Source organism: Aphelocoma coerulescens, chromosome 18, assembly GCF_041296385.1.
Source record: "Aphelocoma coerulescens isolate FSJ_1873_10779 chromosome 18, UR_Acoe_1.0, whole genome shotgun sequence".
Classification (NCBI taxonomy): domain Eukaryota; kingdom Metazoa; phylum Chordata; class Aves; order Passeriformes; family Corvidae; genus Aphelocoma; species Aphelocoma coerulescens.
Genome location: NC_091031.1, coordinates 9,450,398 through 9,470,760, shown reverse-complemented (window position 1 = coordinate 9,470,760; position 20,363 = coordinate 9,450,398). Strand labels below are relative to the sequence as shown.

The 20,363-nt window shown below is 45.8% G+C and overlaps 2 protein-coding genes across 4 annotated transcripts in view; both read right to left on the bottom strand.

Annotated features, from left to right (window-relative positions):
• The window catches only part of TBCD (tubulin folding cofactor D), a 115,207-nt gene extending 107,018 nt beyond the window's left edge, over positions 1-8,189 (bottom strand). Inside the window, exons 1-7 of the mRNA XM_069032803.1 lie at positions 8,017-8,189; positions 7,671-7,864; positions 4,825-4,875; positions 4,528-4,625; positions 3,739-3,840; positions 2,621-2,767; positions 1,721-1,776 (exon numbers count right to left, since the gene is read on the bottom strand). Coding sequence (XP_068888904.1) covers positions 1,721-1,776; positions 2,621-2,767; positions 3,739-3,840; positions 4,528-4,625; positions 4,825-4,875; positions 7,671-7,848 — 632 coding nt within the window. The 5' untranslated portion in view covers positions 7,849-7,864; positions 8,017-8,189. The remainder of the gene's footprint in view (positions 1-1,720; positions 1,777-2,620; positions 2,768-3,738; positions 3,841-4,527; positions 4,626-4,824; positions 4,876-7,670; positions 7,865-8,016) is intronic.
• An 853-nt stretch (positions 8,190-9,042) lies between these two features.
• On the bottom strand, positions 9,043-19,561 carry FN3K (fructosamine 3 kinase). 3 transcript variants are annotated; one of them, XM_069032255.1, is made up of 7 exons: positions 19,474-19,561; positions 16,532-16,711; positions 15,407-15,558; positions 14,009-14,100; positions 12,798-12,880; positions 11,844-11,966; positions 9,043-11,095 (listed from the first exon to the last, which is right to left on the bottom strand). In XM_069032255.1, the coding sequence occupies exons 2-7, from the start codon at positions 16,676-16,678 to the stop codon at positions 10,757-10,759; spliced, it is 936 nt and encodes a 311-aa protein (XP_068888356.1). In that variant the 5' UTR covers positions 16,679-16,711; positions 19,474-19,561; the 3' UTR covers positions 9,043-10,756. The 3 variants fall into 3 exon arrangements, with proteins under 3 accessions (XP_068888356.1, XP_068888355.1, XP_068888354.1); XM_069032254.1 differs by lacking the exon at positions 19,474-19,561 and adding an exon at positions 17,054-17,659 and having other exon boundaries at positions 16,532-16,714; XM_069032253.1 differs by lacking the exon at positions 19,474-19,561 and adding an exon at positions 17,054-17,658.
• Positions 19,562-20,363: the final 802 nt, after the last annotated feature.

Sequence of the window (20,363 nt, the reverse complement as noted above, 5' to 3'; positions counted from 1 at the left end):
TTAAAATTAATTCAGCCAATAAACAGACGTGAAGAGAACAGAAGACAACTAACAAGGTGCCTGCATAGGATCCAGTGTCAGGGTGCAGGGCACTGGTGAAATCCCCCTGAAACCCTGAAACCCATGTTCCCAGGCCCCTGGTGCCGATGTTCCCATGTCCCTCAGTCCCCATCTCCTTGTCCCTTTGTCCCCATCCCCTTGTCCCTCTGTCCCCATGTCCCCTTGCCCCTGAGCCCCCATCCCCTTGTCCCTCAGCCCCCATCCCCTTGTCCCTCCGTCCCCATCCCCTTGTCCCTCAGCCTCCATCCCCTTGTCCCTCTGTCCCCATCCCCGTGTCCCTCTGTCCCCATGTCCCCTTGCCCCTGAGCCCCCATCCCCTTGTCCCTCTGTCCCCATCCCCGTGTCCCTCTGTCCCCATGTCCCCTTGCCCCTGAGCCCCCATCCCCTTGTCCCTCAGCCCCCATCCCCTTGTCCCTCTGTCCCCATCCCCTTGTCCCTCTGTCCCCATGTCCCCGTGTCCCTCTGTCCCCATCCCCTTGTCCCTCTGTCCCCATGTCCCCGTGTCCCTCTGTCCCCATCCCCGTGTCCCTCTGTCCCCACCCCCTTGTCCCTCTGTCCCCATCCCCATGTCCTTCTGTCCCCATGTCCCCGTGTCCCTCAGTCCCCATCCCCTTGTCCCTGAGCCCCCATCCCCTTGTCCCTCTGTCCCCATGTCCCCTTGTCCCTCAGCCCCCATCCCCTTGTCCCTCTGTCCCCATGTCCCCCTGTCCCTCTGTCCCCATGTCCCCTTGTCCCTCAGCCCCCATCCCCGTGTCCTTCTGTCCCCATGTCCCCTTGTCCCTCTGTCCCCATCCCCGTGTCCCTCTGTCCCCATCCCCTTGTCCCTCTGTCCCCATGTCCCTCTGTCCCCATCCCCTTGTCCCTCTGTCCCTATGTCCCCTTGTCCCTCAGCCCCCATCCCCGTGTCCCTCTATCCCCATGTCCCCGTGACCCTCTGTCCCCATGTCCTTCTGTCCCCATGTCCCCGTGTCCCTCTGTCCCCATGTCCCCTTGTCCCCATCCCCGTGTCCCTCTGTCCCCATGTCCCCGTGACCCTCTGTCCCCATGTCCTTCTGTCCCCATGTCCCCGTGTCCCTCTGTCCCCATCCCCGTGTCCCTCTGTCCCCATGTCCCCTTGTCCCTCAGCCCCCATCCCCGTGACCCTCTGTCCCCATGTCCCTCTGTCCCCATGTCCCTGTGACCCTCTGTCCCCATGTCCCTCTGTCCCCATGTCCCTCTGTCCCTCGGGAGCCGCTGTCCCTCCAGCGACAGCGCCGAAGCTGCGCGGGCAGCGCCCCCTGGTGAGCACAGGCTGCAGTGCAGAGTCGGGGCTTTTGCTGCTTTAAAAAGGAAAAGAAAAGAAAAGAAAACCCCCATCAGTCACAACGTGAGCCGACTAAAGGCCTCTTCCACTAGAATGTGCAGGAAGGTGGACTGGAATAGATACTGAAACAAGAGATATGTGTGTCCTATCCCTGCTTATGGGCTCTGTAATTTATTTTCATGTGCCAAGGAAACTATTCCCAAAAAACACTACTGGATCGAATTCAAGCAACAGTAATATCCCACAGATGCCTGGCAACTTCCAGCCCTCCCAACAGTGTCCTGTCAGATTAAGAAACAGCAGCAGGAAGGGGAGCCAGCCCCTTCCTCTCTGTCAAGATGCACAAAAGAGACTTACTTGGACACCAGCACAGCAGCTGCATCCCGAGCCTTGTCACTGACAACCAGGTAACACTAAAGGGAAAAGAAAACTGACTGTAAAGAATTCATACATGGAGATAGAATACCAACTGTGTAACAACGGTGTACACAATACACTACTGAATACTCACAAAGACAAATATTATGATGATAACACACATGATGTCATTATTATATTACAAACTGAGTTTAAGATAGTAAAAAGTTAATTTTCCCATTTAACAAACTGTATCTGAGGCAGAATCTCCCTTCGTGTGCCTTTCAAAGCAGGTTTGTTACTGAAGGTTTGTTTACTGAAGCCTTAACTCACAGACACATTGCCCTGTAAGCAACAAGCCCCTCAGTGCTGCACGTGTCAAAAGCCTGAGCTGTTGGGGTACCTGTGGGGATAGGGGTGGTTTATTTTTATCTCAAAGGCATGACAAGTCAGCCACCTGGGCTGACACCCACTGAAACTTTACGTATTTGTTGAAAAATCTTCACACAGTCCCAGCTTCCAAAGTTGCTCGCTCTGATCAAATGCTGATTTCCTGTAGAAATCCTCAGATTCAGCTTTCAGAAGAAGCTCTCTGGCACTTTCAAATGTTGAAAGCCTCTAACATATTCAAAGGCAGGGGTTCACCTCAGATAAAATAGCTTATTACATCAGGGGAAACAAGTCCCAGTCTCACTTGACTCTAAAGCAGCAAAGAACAGACCGAAGATCCAGAAGTATGAAAAAATTCTTTACAGATTAGACACAAAAACATGGGCTTAAATAATATGCAGAAAAGAATATCACTGAAGACTATAGAGAATATATTATTATTTATCACATGCTGAAAGATTAAGCCAAATATCCCAGGTCTGAAAGCATTACAGGATGTGTTTTCCTTACCTTGGCTATTTCCAGGATGCGATCCATCGTTGGCTGCCGAGCCTGCCCTTCCATGGAAACGAGGTTTCCATCAAAACGAGCCAGGTCAAAAGGAATCAGGCATATCATGGACAGCCACAGTAAGAGCATGTAGCGAGTTTCCCAAGTCTGCAAAGGAATGGTAAAACCAAGGCTTTTTACTCCATTTCCTGCAACATATTCCAACAAAGTGCCAAGAGCACAAATGACCCGCTGGCTCCAAGGAATTTTTTAAGTGGATCAAGAGGAAACTCCCAAGGTGAGTGTCCTGAAACTCCAGAGACAGAACTACAAGGGATCCCAAACAGCAACACTGTAACAAAATGAATGGACTTTCCCCCCCAATCAGAAATCTAGGCATGTTTCTTTCCTTCCCATTTTCCTGTTTTTCCCTTCCCTCGGCCTATCTGTGCCTCCATTCACAAATATAACAGAAGTATGTTTTTCCTCTTCATTTCTTATGTACCGCTTTCATGGATTTACTGAAACAACTTCAGACAAAAGAAGGAAGTTTTTCAAGCTTTAAAGCTGTACACCTACAGCAGCAAAGCATCAGAATTGATGTTTGTTAAAAAAAAAGCTTTAATTCAGAGCAGTAATACAATTATTGTCTTCAAATCCATGATTTTTGTTACTTACAATAGATAATGATCTCTCTTAAAATTCATCTATCTTAAGAAGCTCTCTGGAGTTCTTTCTCCTTATTTAAAAATATCAGAATATAAACTGCAGTATCCTGGAGTCAGACCCAATGATTTCTCAGTTACTCCTTTTAGAGGTTCAATGCCTTTCACTGCCCTTCTTCCTACTCTTGTTACAATCAATTTGTTTGTTCCCTTACATGAGTGGTTACAGGTTCTATTTGCACCTCCACTGACACTGCTTCCAAATCCTTGGAACAAATCCCATGAAAGAAAACCAAGACCTCTCCTTGGGGAGGGCATTTCACCTGTGACAACACGATGGTTTTCACACCAAATGCAGGTGTTAACACCAGACAGGGTCTGTCACTGCTTTATATACTTTTTTCCCCAATGTTTTCCTTCAGCTTTTTCCACTGAAGACATAAAAGTTAAACAAAAAGTACAGCAAGTTCTCACCTCGGGGTCTCTTGGGTTCTGCTTTGCAAGCATATCCAAAACAGGCTGCAGGTCCCGGACTTCATGAGGGAACAGGGGGAGGAAACGTTTGTACCCTCTCACCTAAAGCAGAAAGTTTCAGAATTCAGTCACCCAGCCAGCACCAGCCTGTACTGAGGGGAAAGGAAAGATCCTTGGAGGAACTTCTTGATTAGGATACTCATGTCATAAGGAGAGTAAGGATGCAAATTAAGGTCTTAAATACCTTGTGATGTTTGTGTTTTTACAAACTTACTAAAAATTCATGAAATGATAATTCTGTAACTTTAAAACAAGGGACCTCTGGAGATTGTCTAGTCCAACCCTCCTGGTAAAGCAGGGTCAGCCCAGCACCACATCCATGGGGTACCCAGTATCCCAGGGAAGAGACCCCACCACCCCTCTGAGCCACCTATTCCAGGGCTCAGCCCTTACACATCAAAAATATTTTCTTGTGCTCAAATGTAAATTCCACAATCCATCTAACTGTTCATCATACTTTACTTTTCAACATTATAACTCATGTTTTAGCACTCAATATCTCCATGTCTGCAATTACTTTTGCATTCAGACCTTGACTTTTACTAATCTGGATCATTAAATAACATAAGCTATCGTGAAAATGAGAAACAAGAGAACTAATCTTTCACAGTACAGTTTAAAATATTTAATTGCATCAGACATTTATTTTAATATTTTTGAAAATAACCAAGAAAACATTGGTAAGTTACAAATTTCAGTTACAGAACATTAAATTTAGGATTTTTTTACCTTTGTAATGATGTAGAGAAATTTAAAAGCCAGGTGAACTAGTGGGGGAGGAGATGCACTGTCCCGTACTATATCCAACAAAGAATTCATCATCCCCTCTAATGAAAGGAGAGGGAAAACAGTGAGACTACATGCAGCTCACACAGTTTCTTGTACTTCTGATAGAAGAGAGGGAAACAGCAATAATATAATGGAAATACTATCAGCCACAGCAATCTTGTAATGCAAACACAGATCTTCCAGAGTAACAGATTTTTAAGTATATACACAGAAATTATTTAAGGATGACATTCCTACCTAAGTGGCGGTCCAAAAGGTGAGGCTGCTCCTGATACTTGTCCATTATACCTGAAAATGAAAAGATATCTGTAATAAACTACTCAAAGGCTCTTACAGAGCCTTAACTGTGAGATACCCTCAGATTCTGAACAGTTTTAGCTTAAGATTTCTGCATCCCTGAACTGCCACTACCTATAAGTAAGGTCAGAAAGTCAGAAAACCATAGAGTGGATGGAGCTTGGAACAACCTGGTCTAGTGGAAGGTGTCCCTGCTCGTGGCAGGGAGGGTGGAATGAGATGATCTTTAAGGTCCCTTCCAACCCAGAGCAGTCTGTAATTCTAAGTAACAGTACAAGCACAGTCTGTCCCCCTCAAAGAGCACTCATTGACCTACCCTAAATCATCAACCCACTCCCAGGAGTCTCTCCAATTTCCTTGGACAAACCTCTCACAGTACCACTTTGCAATGAGGGTGCTCCTCACAATCCTCAGAGCTAGTTTCTTATTTTGAAATAGAATACAGGGAATTATTCAGCAAAGAACAAAGGATCCTTAACAAATTTTAACCTCAACAAATACAAACTGCAGCTCTTGCCACTGTGCTCCTCAAAACTGTTCACATCCCTTACTGTGTTTTGCTGCCAGTAACACAGTCTCTTCCTTTTGATGCTGACACAAGAAAGGACAAATTGAAATTGAATATTGAAAAAAAATAAGAACAACTTGCCAGAGCTTTTAGACACAAAAGCTTTGTAATTTACACACAGAATTAACAAAAAGCAGCTACAGAAATGAAAGCTGGATTCCCAAGGAGATCATTAAGTGACCCAGTGTTGCACTGGAGATTGCCTGGCCCATTTTAGATATTTGGTCAGAAAATAGCTTTTGAATTAGAAAACTAAAACCTCCTTAAGCTCCCCTTTTCCTGTATTTGTTTCTCTCACAAACAACTTTGCTCTCTGTCCTTTTTCTCTGCTTGACACATCAACACTTACATTTAAGACATGACTGAACTCCAACAGTGCTGCAGTTGACCAGTGGATGACACTGCACAACCACTTTCAAGACACCAGATGGTCCAACAGTATCCCTGTGCAATTCCACTGGGACACCAGAATGCCATCGAGAGGGAAACTTGAACTCCTAAGCATCACTAATTTCCCACCTTAATTAACGATGCCTTAAGCTGCCTACAGGCAGCAGAACTAGTGAACACAAATTCCACCACCACCCAAAGCCACAGCTTTCCAGCAGAAGTGGAACTGAAGAGCAAATTCTTTTCCCAGGTCACAGCCTGGCAAAGATAAAATAAAACCCCAAATATAAAAACTGAAAAGAATGAACCTAAACCAGTTCCTCTAAAACTCTTATCCCAAAAAAGATCTTCCTATATTTTCCTACAAAACTGTAGTTACAGATTAAACTGTTTCCCAAACCTCTCTTTCTAATGGTTCAACAAAAAATGAGCATCACGAGTTTTTCTGAATGCTTTGGAAACCTTCGTTAAAATCCTCTGGAATGGGGGATTACTGCATTCTCTGTTCCCAGACAAAAGGTATGCCCCAAGTTCCAGTGTTCTAACCCACACATTGAGCATCTTGCCAGATTTGGGACATTTTGTCCAAGAAGGATCAATGACACCTGAGCACACTAAATATGATAACCCAATACTGAACCACATGCACAGTGCCTCTGTTTTAAGCATATTGAGCCTGTATTTACTGGGCAACGACATGCAGGCAGAAAGCTCATAAATACAATTTAAATGCACAGAAACACCACCCTGATGTGACAGACAGAGAGGCACAGCAAGGTGATTGACTCAGGGAGATGCCACCTCTCAGACACCGAGGTTTTTCCAGCAATGGCTTTTCCTACCCCACTGAAATCTGACATTTCCTCTGTGATGCTGAACAACCTCACCAATGTGAGTGTTGCTGGTACTTCTGTCTGAGCAGCTACATGTCCATCACAGGCCTCCTCAGATGGAGCAGTCAGTTCAGACAACCACTGTAGTGCTACTGAGGAACTTCTGCAGGGTCAGATCTCCAAATTTTGGGGATTTCTGCTTTATTGTTTGCCTGCCTCATTTCTCGTTGTCAAAAACAGAGCTGCCAGATCAGTATTTTGACTGTGAGTTTTGCAATTTCACCATCCTTTACAAAAATACTTGCACAATGACAGTCTGCTAAATTCAGTTTGTAAATACATGCAGCACTGAATTAAGTGTTGAAAATCACCTCATCAGAACACTGACCCAACACACAGATGTGCCTTGAAACCAGGAGACCACTACATGCACCTCACTATGGCCTTTCCAGATTCAGCTGAGGCCTAGGAGCAGCTTTCATTAGGTGGCACAAAAGTCAAATGCAAGTTAACTCCACTTAAAAAAACAAACATGATCTGTATGGATTCAGCCACTCTTCACATTTCCCATGAAACAAAGGAGTAAAAATAGGAAACTGGCACTTTAAAGCAGAAAATGGATGTGTTTCAGTGAGTAATTAGGTAAAAAAAACTACTTTATTTGACTGACATACAAACTTTTAACTAAATTAAGGCCTGAATTTGAATAGGAAACTGGAGGCCCAACATGAGTCAGAATTCAGACTTCTGGAATCTAAGACCTAGGTTTTCATTTACAGTAGTTACCAGGTAATAAAGGAATATCTATATGGAAAACAAAATGAGCAAAGATCTAAATCTGAACTACCTGTTGATAAAGCTCCAGCATCGTCACTGACCCAAAAATCAGCGGTTTGGTCCCTTTTTGGTAATCAACAATAACAAAATGCATAATGCAGAATAAAATTTTTCCATCAAGCAATAGCAGGACCACTCCCTTTGGATGCCGTGCTTACCTATGAACCGTTCCACGGCCATTTCCCTTGTCACCAGCTCCTCGAAGACGCCCCTTAGGTTCCCGATGAGCTCCGCGACTTCCCTGCTCTCCGTGAAGCTGTCCAGGATGTTCTTCTCGCTGACGGCACCGGGCTCCCGCTCCTCGCCCTCCTCCGGCTCCGGCCCCACTCCGTCCATCCCGGCGGGCCCGGCGCTGGCAGTAACAGAGAGAAGGGGCAATGACAGAGAGAAGGGGCAGTGACAGAGAGAAGGGGCAGTGCCACCGCCCGTCACCCCCCGCCCGGCCCCGCCATGCGCCCACCGCGCCCCTCCCGCAGCCCCTCCCGCAGCCCCGCCCGGCCCTACCGGCCTCCGCCGCCGGCCCGCACCACGGGGCTCCCGGAGCCGCCGCCCTCGCCCCCGGCCGGCCCGGCGCGATGCGACCACCCGGGACAAGCGACCAAGCGAGCACCCGGGACAAGAGAGCACCCGGGACAAGCGACCAAGCGAGCACCCGGCACAGGCGCCCGGAGCCGCCACGGGCCCGCCCCGCGCCGCCACAGCTCCCGCCCTGCTACGGGCCGCCAGGAGGGACCAAAGGCGGCGGCGGCGCCGCCTCCGAGCGCGGGCCCGGCCCCTCCGCGGGGTGACGGGGAGCTGAGACTCTGGGGACACACACCGGGAATGGGGACATCCAGCTTGGGGATACTCACCGGGGATGGGAGCACCCGCCCTGGGGACACCTGCTGGGGATGGGGACATTCACCGGGGACAGGGACATCCACGGGGGATGAGGACACCCGCCCTGGGGATACCCACCGGCAACAGGGATGGGGACACCCAGTCTGGAGATGGGGACATCCACGCTGGGGTCACCCATCCTAGGGATACCCAATTATGGGGTCCTGGACATGGGACAAGGATGGGGACACGGGCATGGGCACCCAAGCACTGGCTGAAGACAGAGATGGGAACCACCTAGGGAAGGGAACAGGGATGGGGACCTGGGCACGGGGAGCTCAGGGAAAAGGACCAGGACAGGGACAACCTCGGTTGCACAAGGGGTGGGGGAGACAGCTGGATGATGCTGCTATCCATGACCTCCATGCCTTACCCCACCCACACCAAAACACTGTATTACATGGTTAGTATCATAACACATTATCTAAACCTCATACAATTCTGGAAACATTTGAAGCCTGAAAGCTACAACTACAGCTCCACTGATTACACAGGAAATTCAAGGAGGTACTTCAGCCTGGCCAGGATGTCAGAAAAGGTAGTTGCTCTTTACTGCTATCCAGCAGCTCCACCCACACCCAAATATTTTATCTTCAGGCTGAAGTTCATGAAATCAAACCACAATCACAAAACACATGTACACCGAATGGCTGGTTTCTGCAAGGCAAGTGTTTTATTTGAGAAGAAGTTTGAGTTCACAAATACTTCCCAGTGTGATACAGGTCGGTTTGTTCACATCCAGAAACACCAGTGCACACACACTTTGCTCTTTCCTCAGACCTAGATCTTCCAGCCATCAGCTACAATTCCAACTGTATCCTTACTCTACTGTTCCACTTTTCCACCCTTATAGTTCTATTAAGTTTTATAACCAACGATGACAGATTCCCCTGATTCAAAGGAAGTAAAAAATTTTTCATTATTCGTATCATATTTATAGAGAACAAAGCACATTGTTTTAAACCAATTATAAGATCAAATTTTAAACTTTATTAAATCTTTATAGCACAACCATTTAAAGTTGAAAAAAGTCTAAGCATATTAGAGCACTTTTGAATATAATATTTTAGTGTTAGTCATGCCAACAGTCTGAAGCCTAAATATTCAGGTCATTCTTACCCAAATCTTCGAATTCATATTTGTGGGACTGCACTTACTTCTACTCTCCTCACCACTCTCTTCCTTTAAAACCCCACAGAGTCACTAATGTACTCTAGCTCAGATTGTACACCAGTATCTTTGCTGAACAGTTTTCTCCCCAGATTCCCACTGCCTATGTTTTCTGTAAAAATAAAGCAGTAAGGGACAATAAAACCCCTTACAAATCCATCAGATTTGACGCTGTTCCTTCCATAACCCAGCGGTGGCACAACAGACCAGCTTTGCCCACTGCACTCATTTTCTAAAACTGAAAATACATCAAGCACCAGCCAACCCAGCAGCCACAGGTGCTTCCTCTCACCCAACCACGGAGCCTCCCTCCCACGTTTTGCTGTCTTTTTACAAAGTTATTTAAATATGTTACTACTGTAGTACAACATACTGAAATATCACACTAAAACTATGAAATGTTACTATCAACTCTGAGTGGTAACAACCTACTTCTGACTGTACAGTTAATTACCAAGGAACTAGACATCCTTTCAGAAAATAGCACTGGAATTTCAGTTCTTATAGCAAGAGAAAAACAAATGTGAGTAAATTACATTAAATTTAAATAAATATTAGAAATATTATTAATTATGTATGTTTGCCAAGTGCAGCCAAAGGGCCTTGTCTACTCATTAAATTAAAAAGAGAATGTTTTCAGATTCATAGAATCTGACCGCAATTTTGGATTAGGACATTTGACATGCAAAAGGACAGGAAAGGGAAACAGAAGACTATGGAAATATTCATGGGAAAAGGGCTGGGAACACACAGAAAACTAAACCAGAACAAACAAGGGCAGATGTAAGAACTTGTTACTCCTTCCAGCACCACTGTCCCACTGTTGCAGCTCTCCATAACAAACTGCTGATGGAGCAGCAGCAGGAGTGGGAAGATGCTGCTGTGGAACAACTGGGAACACAGCAGCTATGAAGTGAAAGAGCAAGGTCAGGCTGACTGTCGTGCTGCTTTTCCAAGCCAGTGGAGCCTTGACAAACAGTGCAGCCCTTTCCTTCAGCAGGGGAGGAATCTGTGCTGGGAAACTAGTGCCCAAGTTAAAGATTACACAATTGCTCTTAATTAGTGAGGCTCAAAAGTGCACTAAGCCTTCTCCATATCAGGTGTTTTACCATCAATTCTGAGTTTGTGGTACTTGGGATGAGCAGGGGCTGCTCATTTCTAAGGGACTATGTCAGAATTTCTCTAATGTACCTGGTTACTTCAGAAGTTTCCTCATCATGTTTAGGGTAGAGCCCCTGTACCCTGTCCCAAAATGGTTCCAGTGGTTTATGTAATTAAAGAGCTGATACAACTTGTTTCGTTTCTCAAATCCTGGAGCTTTGGGTATTATGCTGTGATAGGCAGAGAAAAAAGAGCTGCTGAACCCCCCAAACATTCCAGCAATGGCCAGTTCAAATTCGGAATGGCCATAGAAGGAGGCAGGGTCAAATATAATCGGCCCGGAGTCGTCCTCAGCCACATTCCCTGCCCACAGGTCCCCGTGCAGGAGAGCGGGAACAATTTCTACATCACAGAACATTTCAGGAATCTTTGGCTGAAAAAGCATAAACAGACATGTAACAATTAAAATGTTTTGAAGAAAATATTAAATAAAAGTACTGTAGCATGTTAGAGCCTGAGCTGGCCAAATGCTGCCTGTGTTCAGCCCCCATGGAGTGCTTTGGACGTTGATGGCAACAAGAACAAGCCAGCGATAAATGTTCTGGGTTGTTCTTGACAGAGCTTAGCAAAGCATTTAATTCACAGTCTATTATCAACACCTAGTACTGATACATTGTTTCTAGACATGGATACTGCTGGCTGTCACGAGAAATATAAAATAATTTCATTTAAACTAAGAAGTTTCAATGGTAAAAAGGACTGCAGTAAGCATCTGGACCAATGAATAGAAGAGAGGAACACATCCCTGGTGTTCCATGAGTGCTGCATGGAACATGGCCTGAACCAGCCTCAGCTGTAAGACTAGACCAGGCAAAATACAAATCTGTCCAGGCAGCAGAATTTCCCCCACTTCATAAGACCAAGCTCTTGGGATTTACCTTATTATTATTATCAGAAAAAATGTTAATGACCAATTATGGTTTTTTTTTCCACTATATATAAAAATTGAAAGAGCAGCAGGAATTCTGTTCAGCTGACAGTGTTTCTGGACCCACTGTGAAGCTCATCCAGACCCTGCTCTTCATTCCAAGCTAGGTAAATCCCTTATAAAACACCTTTACAATCCCACTGATACACATTTTCTGAAATTCTAGAAAATAAATTTAAGACATGGTTCATACTTTGAGCTGTGACCAGAGTTCTCTGGCTTCTCTGTCTCCATAATCTTTTTCAATCAAATCCAGCTGAGCCTGGAGTCGGTGACGGATAAAGAAGGATGGCCAGTCACTCTGCCACTCATTCACCTGGAAAATACAACATGAGTTTGTAACACACAATTTTAACATATGTGCAGCCAGTGTTAATAACAGAGATCCAGTTAAAACATTCAATGCTGACACAATGGCCTGGACACTGTCAGTGTGACCAATGCACAGAGACATCAGATGTTTTGCTTTGGGAGTGCTGCTCTCCACCACACTTAGGTGGGGCTCTCTTTAATATAAGTTGAGTTTCTGGCTATTTTCATTCGTTCCTATTTTCTTAATGTATTTTAGAGGGAGAGTTTCTGGTGAGACCATTTCAGTTGTTCAATATCATGTTTCAAATCTTTCTGGAAATGCAGAAGTATTTATTCATTTTTACTGGGTAACACGCTTCTAATTTGGTGAAAAGTTGTACTTAGCAAAGAGTTTTGAGATACTGGAGGTTCATTCAGTTAAGTCATAGAATGAAATCCTGACACATGCAGAGCCTGAAAGAGCCCCTTCCAGTGTCTCATGAGACATGTTGCATGATGAGGCTCTCCAAAAGCAGTGGAGAGATCCATATAGTAGGGGTTAATAAAACCAACACATCCAAAGGGACACTGATTTTTTTAAGTATCACCAAGCTAGAGAACCACCACATCATTCCAAATTCTCACTCAATCCACCACGTCTGCTGGCCACAGGCACAGCTCCAGGGCACATCCATTGGATAGATTTTGTGATCTCTGCCCAGTCAAGGCAGGATGGAACAGGGAAAGCAAAGCTGTGCTCAGAAAGCTGAAGACAAATGGAGCAAGTTTGTGTATGAGGAGTTTACAGACCTGTACAAGTTCCTGTTGGCTTTCACACCTGTGGAACTGACCATACCTGTGGGATATAACCACAGCAAGTGGCTGTGTGGAATCCAAACCGATCCACAAACTGGGACTCGGAGTGACCGGCTCCTTTTCCTACAGAACAAAATAAATATTAGAGCCTTTGAGATCTTTGCATGGTAAAGTTTGCAAAGACAGAACCTAATTTCAAACAATAGGCAGAAAAAGTTACTTTAAGCAATAAGTTACACTTATTTCATGGTCACAACCCTTTCAAAAGCTGGAAAGAACTCTTTTGGACTTGAAGATGGTGAATGGAAATAGAGGCATAGTCAGTCACAATCAGTGAGTTTGCTTTGGATAAAGGAGTTGGACATTTAGGAAAGGAGCCCAAACACAGAGTCACAATCTGCTGTTCTGACACTTGGACACGTTGCCATTAAATGTGGCTTGGGTTTGATTCATAGATTATTTGGGACCTGCCAGTAATTTGGCCTTCACTCAAAAAAAAAATGGATTAAAATTTGTCCACCACTAAGAGTCAGACCCAGTCCACCTTGGAAGTCATGGGAACGACACAGATACAGACTGGTACTTCAGATTTAATAGTTACAACTAGAAAAAAAAATTCTTTATATAGCTGATTTTTTTAAATTTATGCTTTAATTCACTTTGAGGCGCAGCAATTTTTTAATATTTTGCCACTTATTTCAGTTCAAAAATGTCATCCCCAGTATCTTTAAAGGGGAACTTTATTCTGCACTTACTAAGGAACAATATTCTGTTATCAGTTAATTATCTAAACCAACAGCAAGCAAAAAATAGGATTTCTATAAGCTCAAGAACATTTTAAGAGAGTACATGAGGCTGAAAGGTATCACTGACACTGAAGAAGAGTCCAAATTGTCAGTTTGACTTAGGAGAGCTGGAAGTTCTAACAACCAAGTGTTAGTGCTATTTCTTACTAAATTTCAGCATCCACGTCATTTTGTACAACCAAGTATACACGGAATGAAGAATTCAAAATAAATTAATTTTGTTTTGCCAAGGTTAAAATGATGTGTTTAAAAATCACAATAGTAGTTCAAGTTGCTGTGTGTATAAGGTCCATTTTGAGAAGTGTGGCATAGGGACAAGAGGGACATAGCCCATGAAACTGTCCTAGTGTTGACTTTAATTATCATGAAAATGATAATGCAATGCTGCACCACAGCCAAAGGAAATGTTTCCTTTTTGGTTTAGTACATGACATCAATACTCTACCAATTCTGCTTCCCTCAGTCCTCAGCTTCTCTCCAAGTTTCTGGTTATAAAGATGAAGCTCTGCTATCTGCTCTCCCAGCTTTGAAGAGTATCTGTAGGATCAAACAAACCAAAATGAAACTGAAGCAAGTGAACAAATATCATAGGGAAAAAACCCTCAATTAAATAGGACCAAGGCTATTTCCAGCAAACATAGAACCTTAATCAATTTCACAAGCACCTAACAGGGACCAAATGACTTGATAACAGCTCTGAAGACACAGATAATGCAATAAACACACTAAATGCTCTTGCAAGAAAGGTAAAGAGAACACAAGGTGGCATAAACAGGAGCAGTAAGGGCAGGAGGATTGTGTGCTCCTCCTTATCAGCTCCACTATCAGCAGAGAACAGAACATGGTATCTACTGTTGGGCTTTACCCTTCCAAATCAGCTGAACAGCAGTTGGAAGGGTAAGTCTGAAAAGAAGCCATAGGCAGGGATTTAATTGAGGCTGCCTAATGCTGAAGGCAGACAACTAAAAACCAGTTAAATATTCCACAGGTATCTTAACAGGAGTTTCAAGGATGGAAACTAATTTCTTCTCCATGCCCAGAATGGGGGGGGGGGAAATGATGGATTTAAAATTGCAACCAGAAGGACTAAGGTTAGACACTGGAAAATCCTTCCTAGGAACAGTGGGATGGATTAGAATAGACTGTTTGTGGACGCTGTGGAATTGCCATTATTGTCCCAAATAAAACAGATGGGTTGGACAGCCAGCAGCCAGAAAAGCCATAGGCATGACATTAATTCCCATATAGAGGCCTGGAACACAGCAGTTAACTCTGAAAGTCTGATTTCAGGAACACATGACTCCTGAATTCCATGTTCAGTTTGGCTGACAGATGAAATGCAAATTCATGTCATCTTAACTTAATCATGAAGTAAATCATACTGGAAGATTCTGCTTAGAGAAGCAGAGGTTTCAAAGACCTAAGCAGCCTGTAAGGTTAAAGAAACCTGTTGGGCTGGGAAAAGAAACCCCAATGAAAAACCTCGTGAGAGAACAATGGGCCAACTCAGCTGTGATTACATTCCCTTCAGCAGCAACTCAGCACACGTGGACCAGCACACAAGTGAGTAGTGACATCCATTTGTACTGCAGGAGAAGCAAAATATGGACAAGGAGTGTGTACACACAGATAGATAGATAGATAGATAGATAGATAGATAGATAGATAGATAGATAGATAGATAGATAGATTTTTTTTTTAATATGTGCACAGAGAAACACAGATCTCAACAGAGAGCAGCTCTGTCTCTGAGAGAATAAAGTGACTCTGCTCATGAAGTTTCCTGGCTGACTGTAAGATACAAAACAAAGATATAAAACATAGTAAAAAGAGATGGACATACTTGTTGAGGTGCTTCATCTTTAGGTACTCCATGGCAAACATGGCTCCTCCTCCAGGCAGGTCAATCACTTTGATGGGCTGAGGCACTCTCACAATCTTGGTTTTCCGAATCGCTTCCAGACTTGCCATTTCCCCTTCAAACATTTTTCTAGCCTGTCGAGGAATAGGAATATCCTTGGGCTAAACTATGGATGTCTACAATGAGTACTTTGGAAAAAAAACAGACTTTTGACAAAGTGGCAAGGAGTTAATTCCTCTTGATAAAAGGAGAGAGCTGCAGCAAGGCTTCAGTCCACATAGGAAAACTTAAGGCCCTTAACCCTAACTTTTGTTTTTTTCCTAAATTTATCCCAGAGTTGTAGGATATGTCACATTTCACCCTGATTTCCAGCTGCTTATGAAGATACCAAACTACCTGGATGCAACAGCACCTCTGAGGATAATGTGGCCACTGCTAAATGATGTAAGATTGAGCCCTTAAACTGGTTCTTCTTTCCCCGCAGGCCACTGGATAGAGACGATGGCACAAATATTCAGCATTTGCTCTGCATTTTTGAAGCAAAGGTGCTGTTCTTTGCAGCAGTTTAGGATGATTTTGATATTGATAAAGCAAATTTCTGATACACTGTGGTGTTAGAAAAAGCAATTGAGTATTCATTTAGTAATAGAAAAGTCGAGTTTGGTTTAAGAAGCTGCAAGAGCTTTACTTTTAGACACGCAAAAAGCAACAGGGACATTTGAACTTCTGTAGCTGTAAAGATAATACGTGAGTTTTAGCACTGGCCCCTGTTTGTGCCCTCCCATTATTGATCCTCCCAACTGGAACATGAAAAGGAATGCAGTGAATGCAAAGCCAGCTCTGGGCCTTTCCAAACTCCAAGTACCACAATAACAGCTTTGTGCTTGGCCTCCTTTTTACAGGAATTACAGCTCATTCCTGCTGTTGAGGACTATCACATCGCATTACACTGCATTTCACACTAACCAAACCTGCTACATTAATTCTGGATATAAAATAGCTTTAAAAAGAATACTGAGAACTGGAATCATTACGTATTATCAACAATTAGCTGCTTTTAAAATAAAAAGCCATCTCTATGCAATCATAAGATCTGCTGGCATTGACCTGAGGTTTGTGGTTGATTTTCACAAATACCCGTCCGCTGTCTGTCTCATACGTTTGGCCTTGGCTGATGCATCCTCCCCCAGAGCTCCCCAGTGCCTTCAGAACGTTGGTGTTCAGCTCTGCCTTCAGGATTTTCTCCATGGTCATTTCCAGGCTGCTGCAGCTGCTCCTCTGTTAAACCTGCTGCGAAACAGGATTAAAGGTCTGGGTCCTTCTGTCACTGTCACTCTGCGATGAGGTAGGAAGGGCCACCCACCACAGAAAAAAATTTAAAAAGCAGCTGAAAAAATAGCTCAGCCAGAGAGAACGTTTCAAAATGCTTTGCTTGCCGTGGGCTTTTATAGCTATACATGAAAAATAAAATTCTTTATAAATATTTGCTAGAATAAGCTGGAGAGATTTATTCTAGGAGAGGTGGGTCCTGGGGCCTCTCAGCGGTGCTGGAGCTGCTGGTATTTGTAGTTTGGAGCCGCTGTAAAGCTCCGGGCTCGCCTGCGGAAGGACCGTTTCAGGCCAACCCACCAGAGGGAAGCTGAAGGCAGCCCTAGGAATGGCCACAGGCGCTGTGTCGGGGGCGTTCGGTGTGAAATCCAAAGGTGCAGCCTAGAAAGATGTGGTTAAATCCGCTAATCGGCCGGGCTGGTTGCGGGGAGGACGAGGAGCCAGGCGGGAAGGCCGGCTGGAGCCCACGATTCCCTGCGGGAATTCCTGCTGGTGCGGGACAGGGCCGTGGGCAGGGGGGAGCCCGGCCGGGCTGCGGGACGGGACCGCCGGGCGGCCCTGCGGGGGAGGAGGCTGTCCCGGTGCGAGGGGCGGCTGCTGCCGGTGCGAGGGGCGGCTGCTGCCTGTGTGAGGGGGAGGAGGCTGTCCCGGTGCGAGGGGCGGCTGCTGCCAGTGTGAGGGGGAGGAGGCTGTCCCGGTGCGAGGGGCGGCTGCTGCCGGTGTGAGGGGGAGGAGGCTGTCCCGGTGCGAGGGGCGGCTGCTGCCAGTGTGAGGGGGAGGAGGCTGTCCCGGTGCGAGGGGCGGCTGCTGCCGGTGTGAGGGGGAGGAGGCTGTCCCGGTGCGAGGGGCGGCTGCTGCCAGTGTGAGGTGGGGACTGTCCCTGCAGTGATAGAGGGCTGTTCCCGGTGTGAGGTGGGGATTTCCTGCAGTGGTGGAGGGCTGCTCCCGGTGTGAGGGGCGGCTGCTCCCGGTGTGAGGTGGGGACTGTTCCTGCAGTGATGGAGGGCTGCTCCCGGTGTGAGGGGCGGCTGCTCCCGGTGTGAGAAGGGGGAGGCTGTCCCGGTGTGAGGGGGGGCTGCTCCTGCAGTGATAGAGGGCTGCTCCCGGTGTGAGGGGTTGTTGCTCCCGGTGTGAGGTGGGGACTGTTCCTGCAGTGATAGAGGGCTGTTGCCAGTGTGAGGTGGGGACTGTTCCTGCAGTGATAGATGGTTGCTCCCGGTGTGAGGGGCGGCTGCTCCCGGTGTATCAGAGGGCTGTTCCCACTGTTATGGGAACAGGTGTTCCCGGTGTAATGGGGGGCTGTTCCCGGCGGGATGGGGGCTGCTCCCGGTGTACCACGGGGCTGTTCCCGGTGTGAGGAGCGGCTGTTCCTGCCGGGATGGGGGCCTGCTCCCGGTGTGAGGCGGAGGAGACCGCTCTTGCAGTGATGAGGAGCTGTTCCTGGTGTAAGGGCTGGCGGGGGGGCAGTTCCCGGTGTAAGGGGAGGCTGTTCCCGGTGTGAGGAGCAGCTGTTCCCGCTGTGAGGGGATGCTGTTCCCGATGTTATGGGGGACAGTTCCCGCTGTGAGGGGATGCTGTTCCCGATGTTATGGGGGACAGTTCCCGGTGTGAGGGGGGCAGTTCCCGGTGTGAGGCCGGTCTGACCCTGTTCCCCGCTCCACACAAGCTCCCCGTGGCCCTCCAGAGCCGATTCCTGTTTAGTGGCAGCGCAGACTCCATGTACGTATGGCACTGACAAAAATTAGAGCATGAAGTCTTATTTTAGAGCTTGCTCACCACAGAAATGCTGCTTTGGGATAAATGACACATCCAATGCCACCAAAAGGACATGACATTTTGCTGCTGGATTTTCGTACAGTGTTTTAGTTTCTGATGTGCACAACACCATTGGTTTCACTAGTTTGTGTGTTACTATATAGGGGATAAATACCATTAGATTCAATTCTTAATTCTATGAAATCTGGAAAGTTACTTACTAATAAAAATAAAAGAAATTCCTGTCTTTTTCTGCAAACGATTAAAAATATAAAAATGAATCATGGGTCTACATATTCAGGCAGAGGTGCTTAAAATGCATTAAACACAATGAATATATATTAAACACAAGTAAAATGTGTTCAATACAATAAAATGTATGAAATATACTTAACAATGTATTTATCATTGTTGAATTCTACCAATAGTGTGACAAACTCTGTAATGCTACAATTGTGCATTTGGATTCTTTGTGAAGTTCCCTCAGTAACTTTTAAGGACAAATTTCACTAAGCTAAAAATGGATCTATAATTATTATGTACATGCACAACAAGGTTTTCTCTCATTAGTATATGTAATTAATTTGATAAATGTTTTTGTATGTTTTTTAATACTTTGGGGAATTTGTTTGTAGGTTAAATACTTTTCTGTAAAAAAAAATTTACATTTCATACCACTCTATGAGAAAGTTCTAGGAGAAAAATGCCACAGACACTGTGGTAAAAGAAACACAACTTGAAGATCACTATTTCAAAAATAAATAAATCGAATATTTCTGGAAAATAAATCCTTTCTTTAGATTCTTCAGAACAGAAAATGTTTCTTTAACTGGGGAGGGTTGGCTTTATCTTCCTTTAGAAGAATTTGAGGAACAATTTGCCCGAATTAGACACCAGGAATGTGAACTCAGCGTTTAGGTGTCATGTAAGGCTTCTGATACAACATATGTCTACCAAATTGTTACCTGAAACGTGGAAGAAACACTCAGGCCAAGTCTTTCATGTGTGAAGGGATTGTGTGACTCCTCCTCCTCAGTAATAACAATTCTTCGGTGCAGCTTCATCCCAGTTTCCCATCAGCATCTTCCCTGCAGTGAGATACCACCAAGTGTCTGTGATGTTCCTCCTGGACCAGCACTGACGTCCTCTGTGAGTGTGGGAATTCCGGCCAGTAAAATGCCAGGACCTGAAGCAATCAATGCAGCAGCTTAAAGAAAAGAGCCATCAGAACAAGTCCTCTCGCAGTTAAAGCCTGACCGGCACACGCAGGTGCGGGGGCAGGAATTCCTGCGGGTGTGTCCCCGGGTGGTGATGAGCAGGCTCCGCCTGCAGGGCTGCGTGTGCTGGGGGGGCTCAGGGAAAAGGGAAACGCCGGCTGGCTGGAGCTGCCGGGATGTTGAAGTTTCATCTCCGCTCCGGCAGGACACGCACAGGGCTGCCTACAGCTCCGAGGGGTTCGACGTGAATCGGGGACACCCAGACTTCGGGAGTGCCCTGGATATGCCCGCCTAGTGCCCGGCTGCAGGATGAACAGTTCTGTCCCATGGCGACACTGGTTTATTTCTTCCAAATGACAGCCTCGGCCTCCTCAGTCACCAGCCTGGTCCCTTTCTGTCGGTGATGTGCAGGAAGAGTGCCTGGCTGGAGGGAGCATTACCGCGGATGTGTGCGTCCCCAAGGCCAGAGTCTCTGTTCCTCCTGCCAGCCAGGACAAAGACAAGGTAAGGAGAGGCTGGAGCAGCACTCCTCGCTCCTGGTAACGCCCGCAGCAATCCCACATGGATTAAGTAAAGCCTGGGGCCCTAGTTGGGCAGGAGAAGCTATAAAAAAAACAAAGAAGGATTTGTTATTTCAT

Excerpts from the sequence above, each read along its gene's own strand:
- FN3K (XM_069032255.1), bottom strand. The coding sequence starts at position 16,678 with ATGACCATGGAGAAAATCCTGAAGGCAGAGCTGAACACCAACGTTCTG. Across the intron at positions 15,559-16,531 it reads AAATCAACCACAAACCTCAG|GCTAGAAAAATGTTTGAAGG; the intron begins GTCAATGCCAGC and ends ATTCCTCGACAG. Across the intron at positions 14,101-15,406 it reads AAGATGAAGCACCTCAACAA|ATACTCTTCAAAGCTGGGAG; the intron begins GTATGTCCATCT and ends TTGATCCTACAG.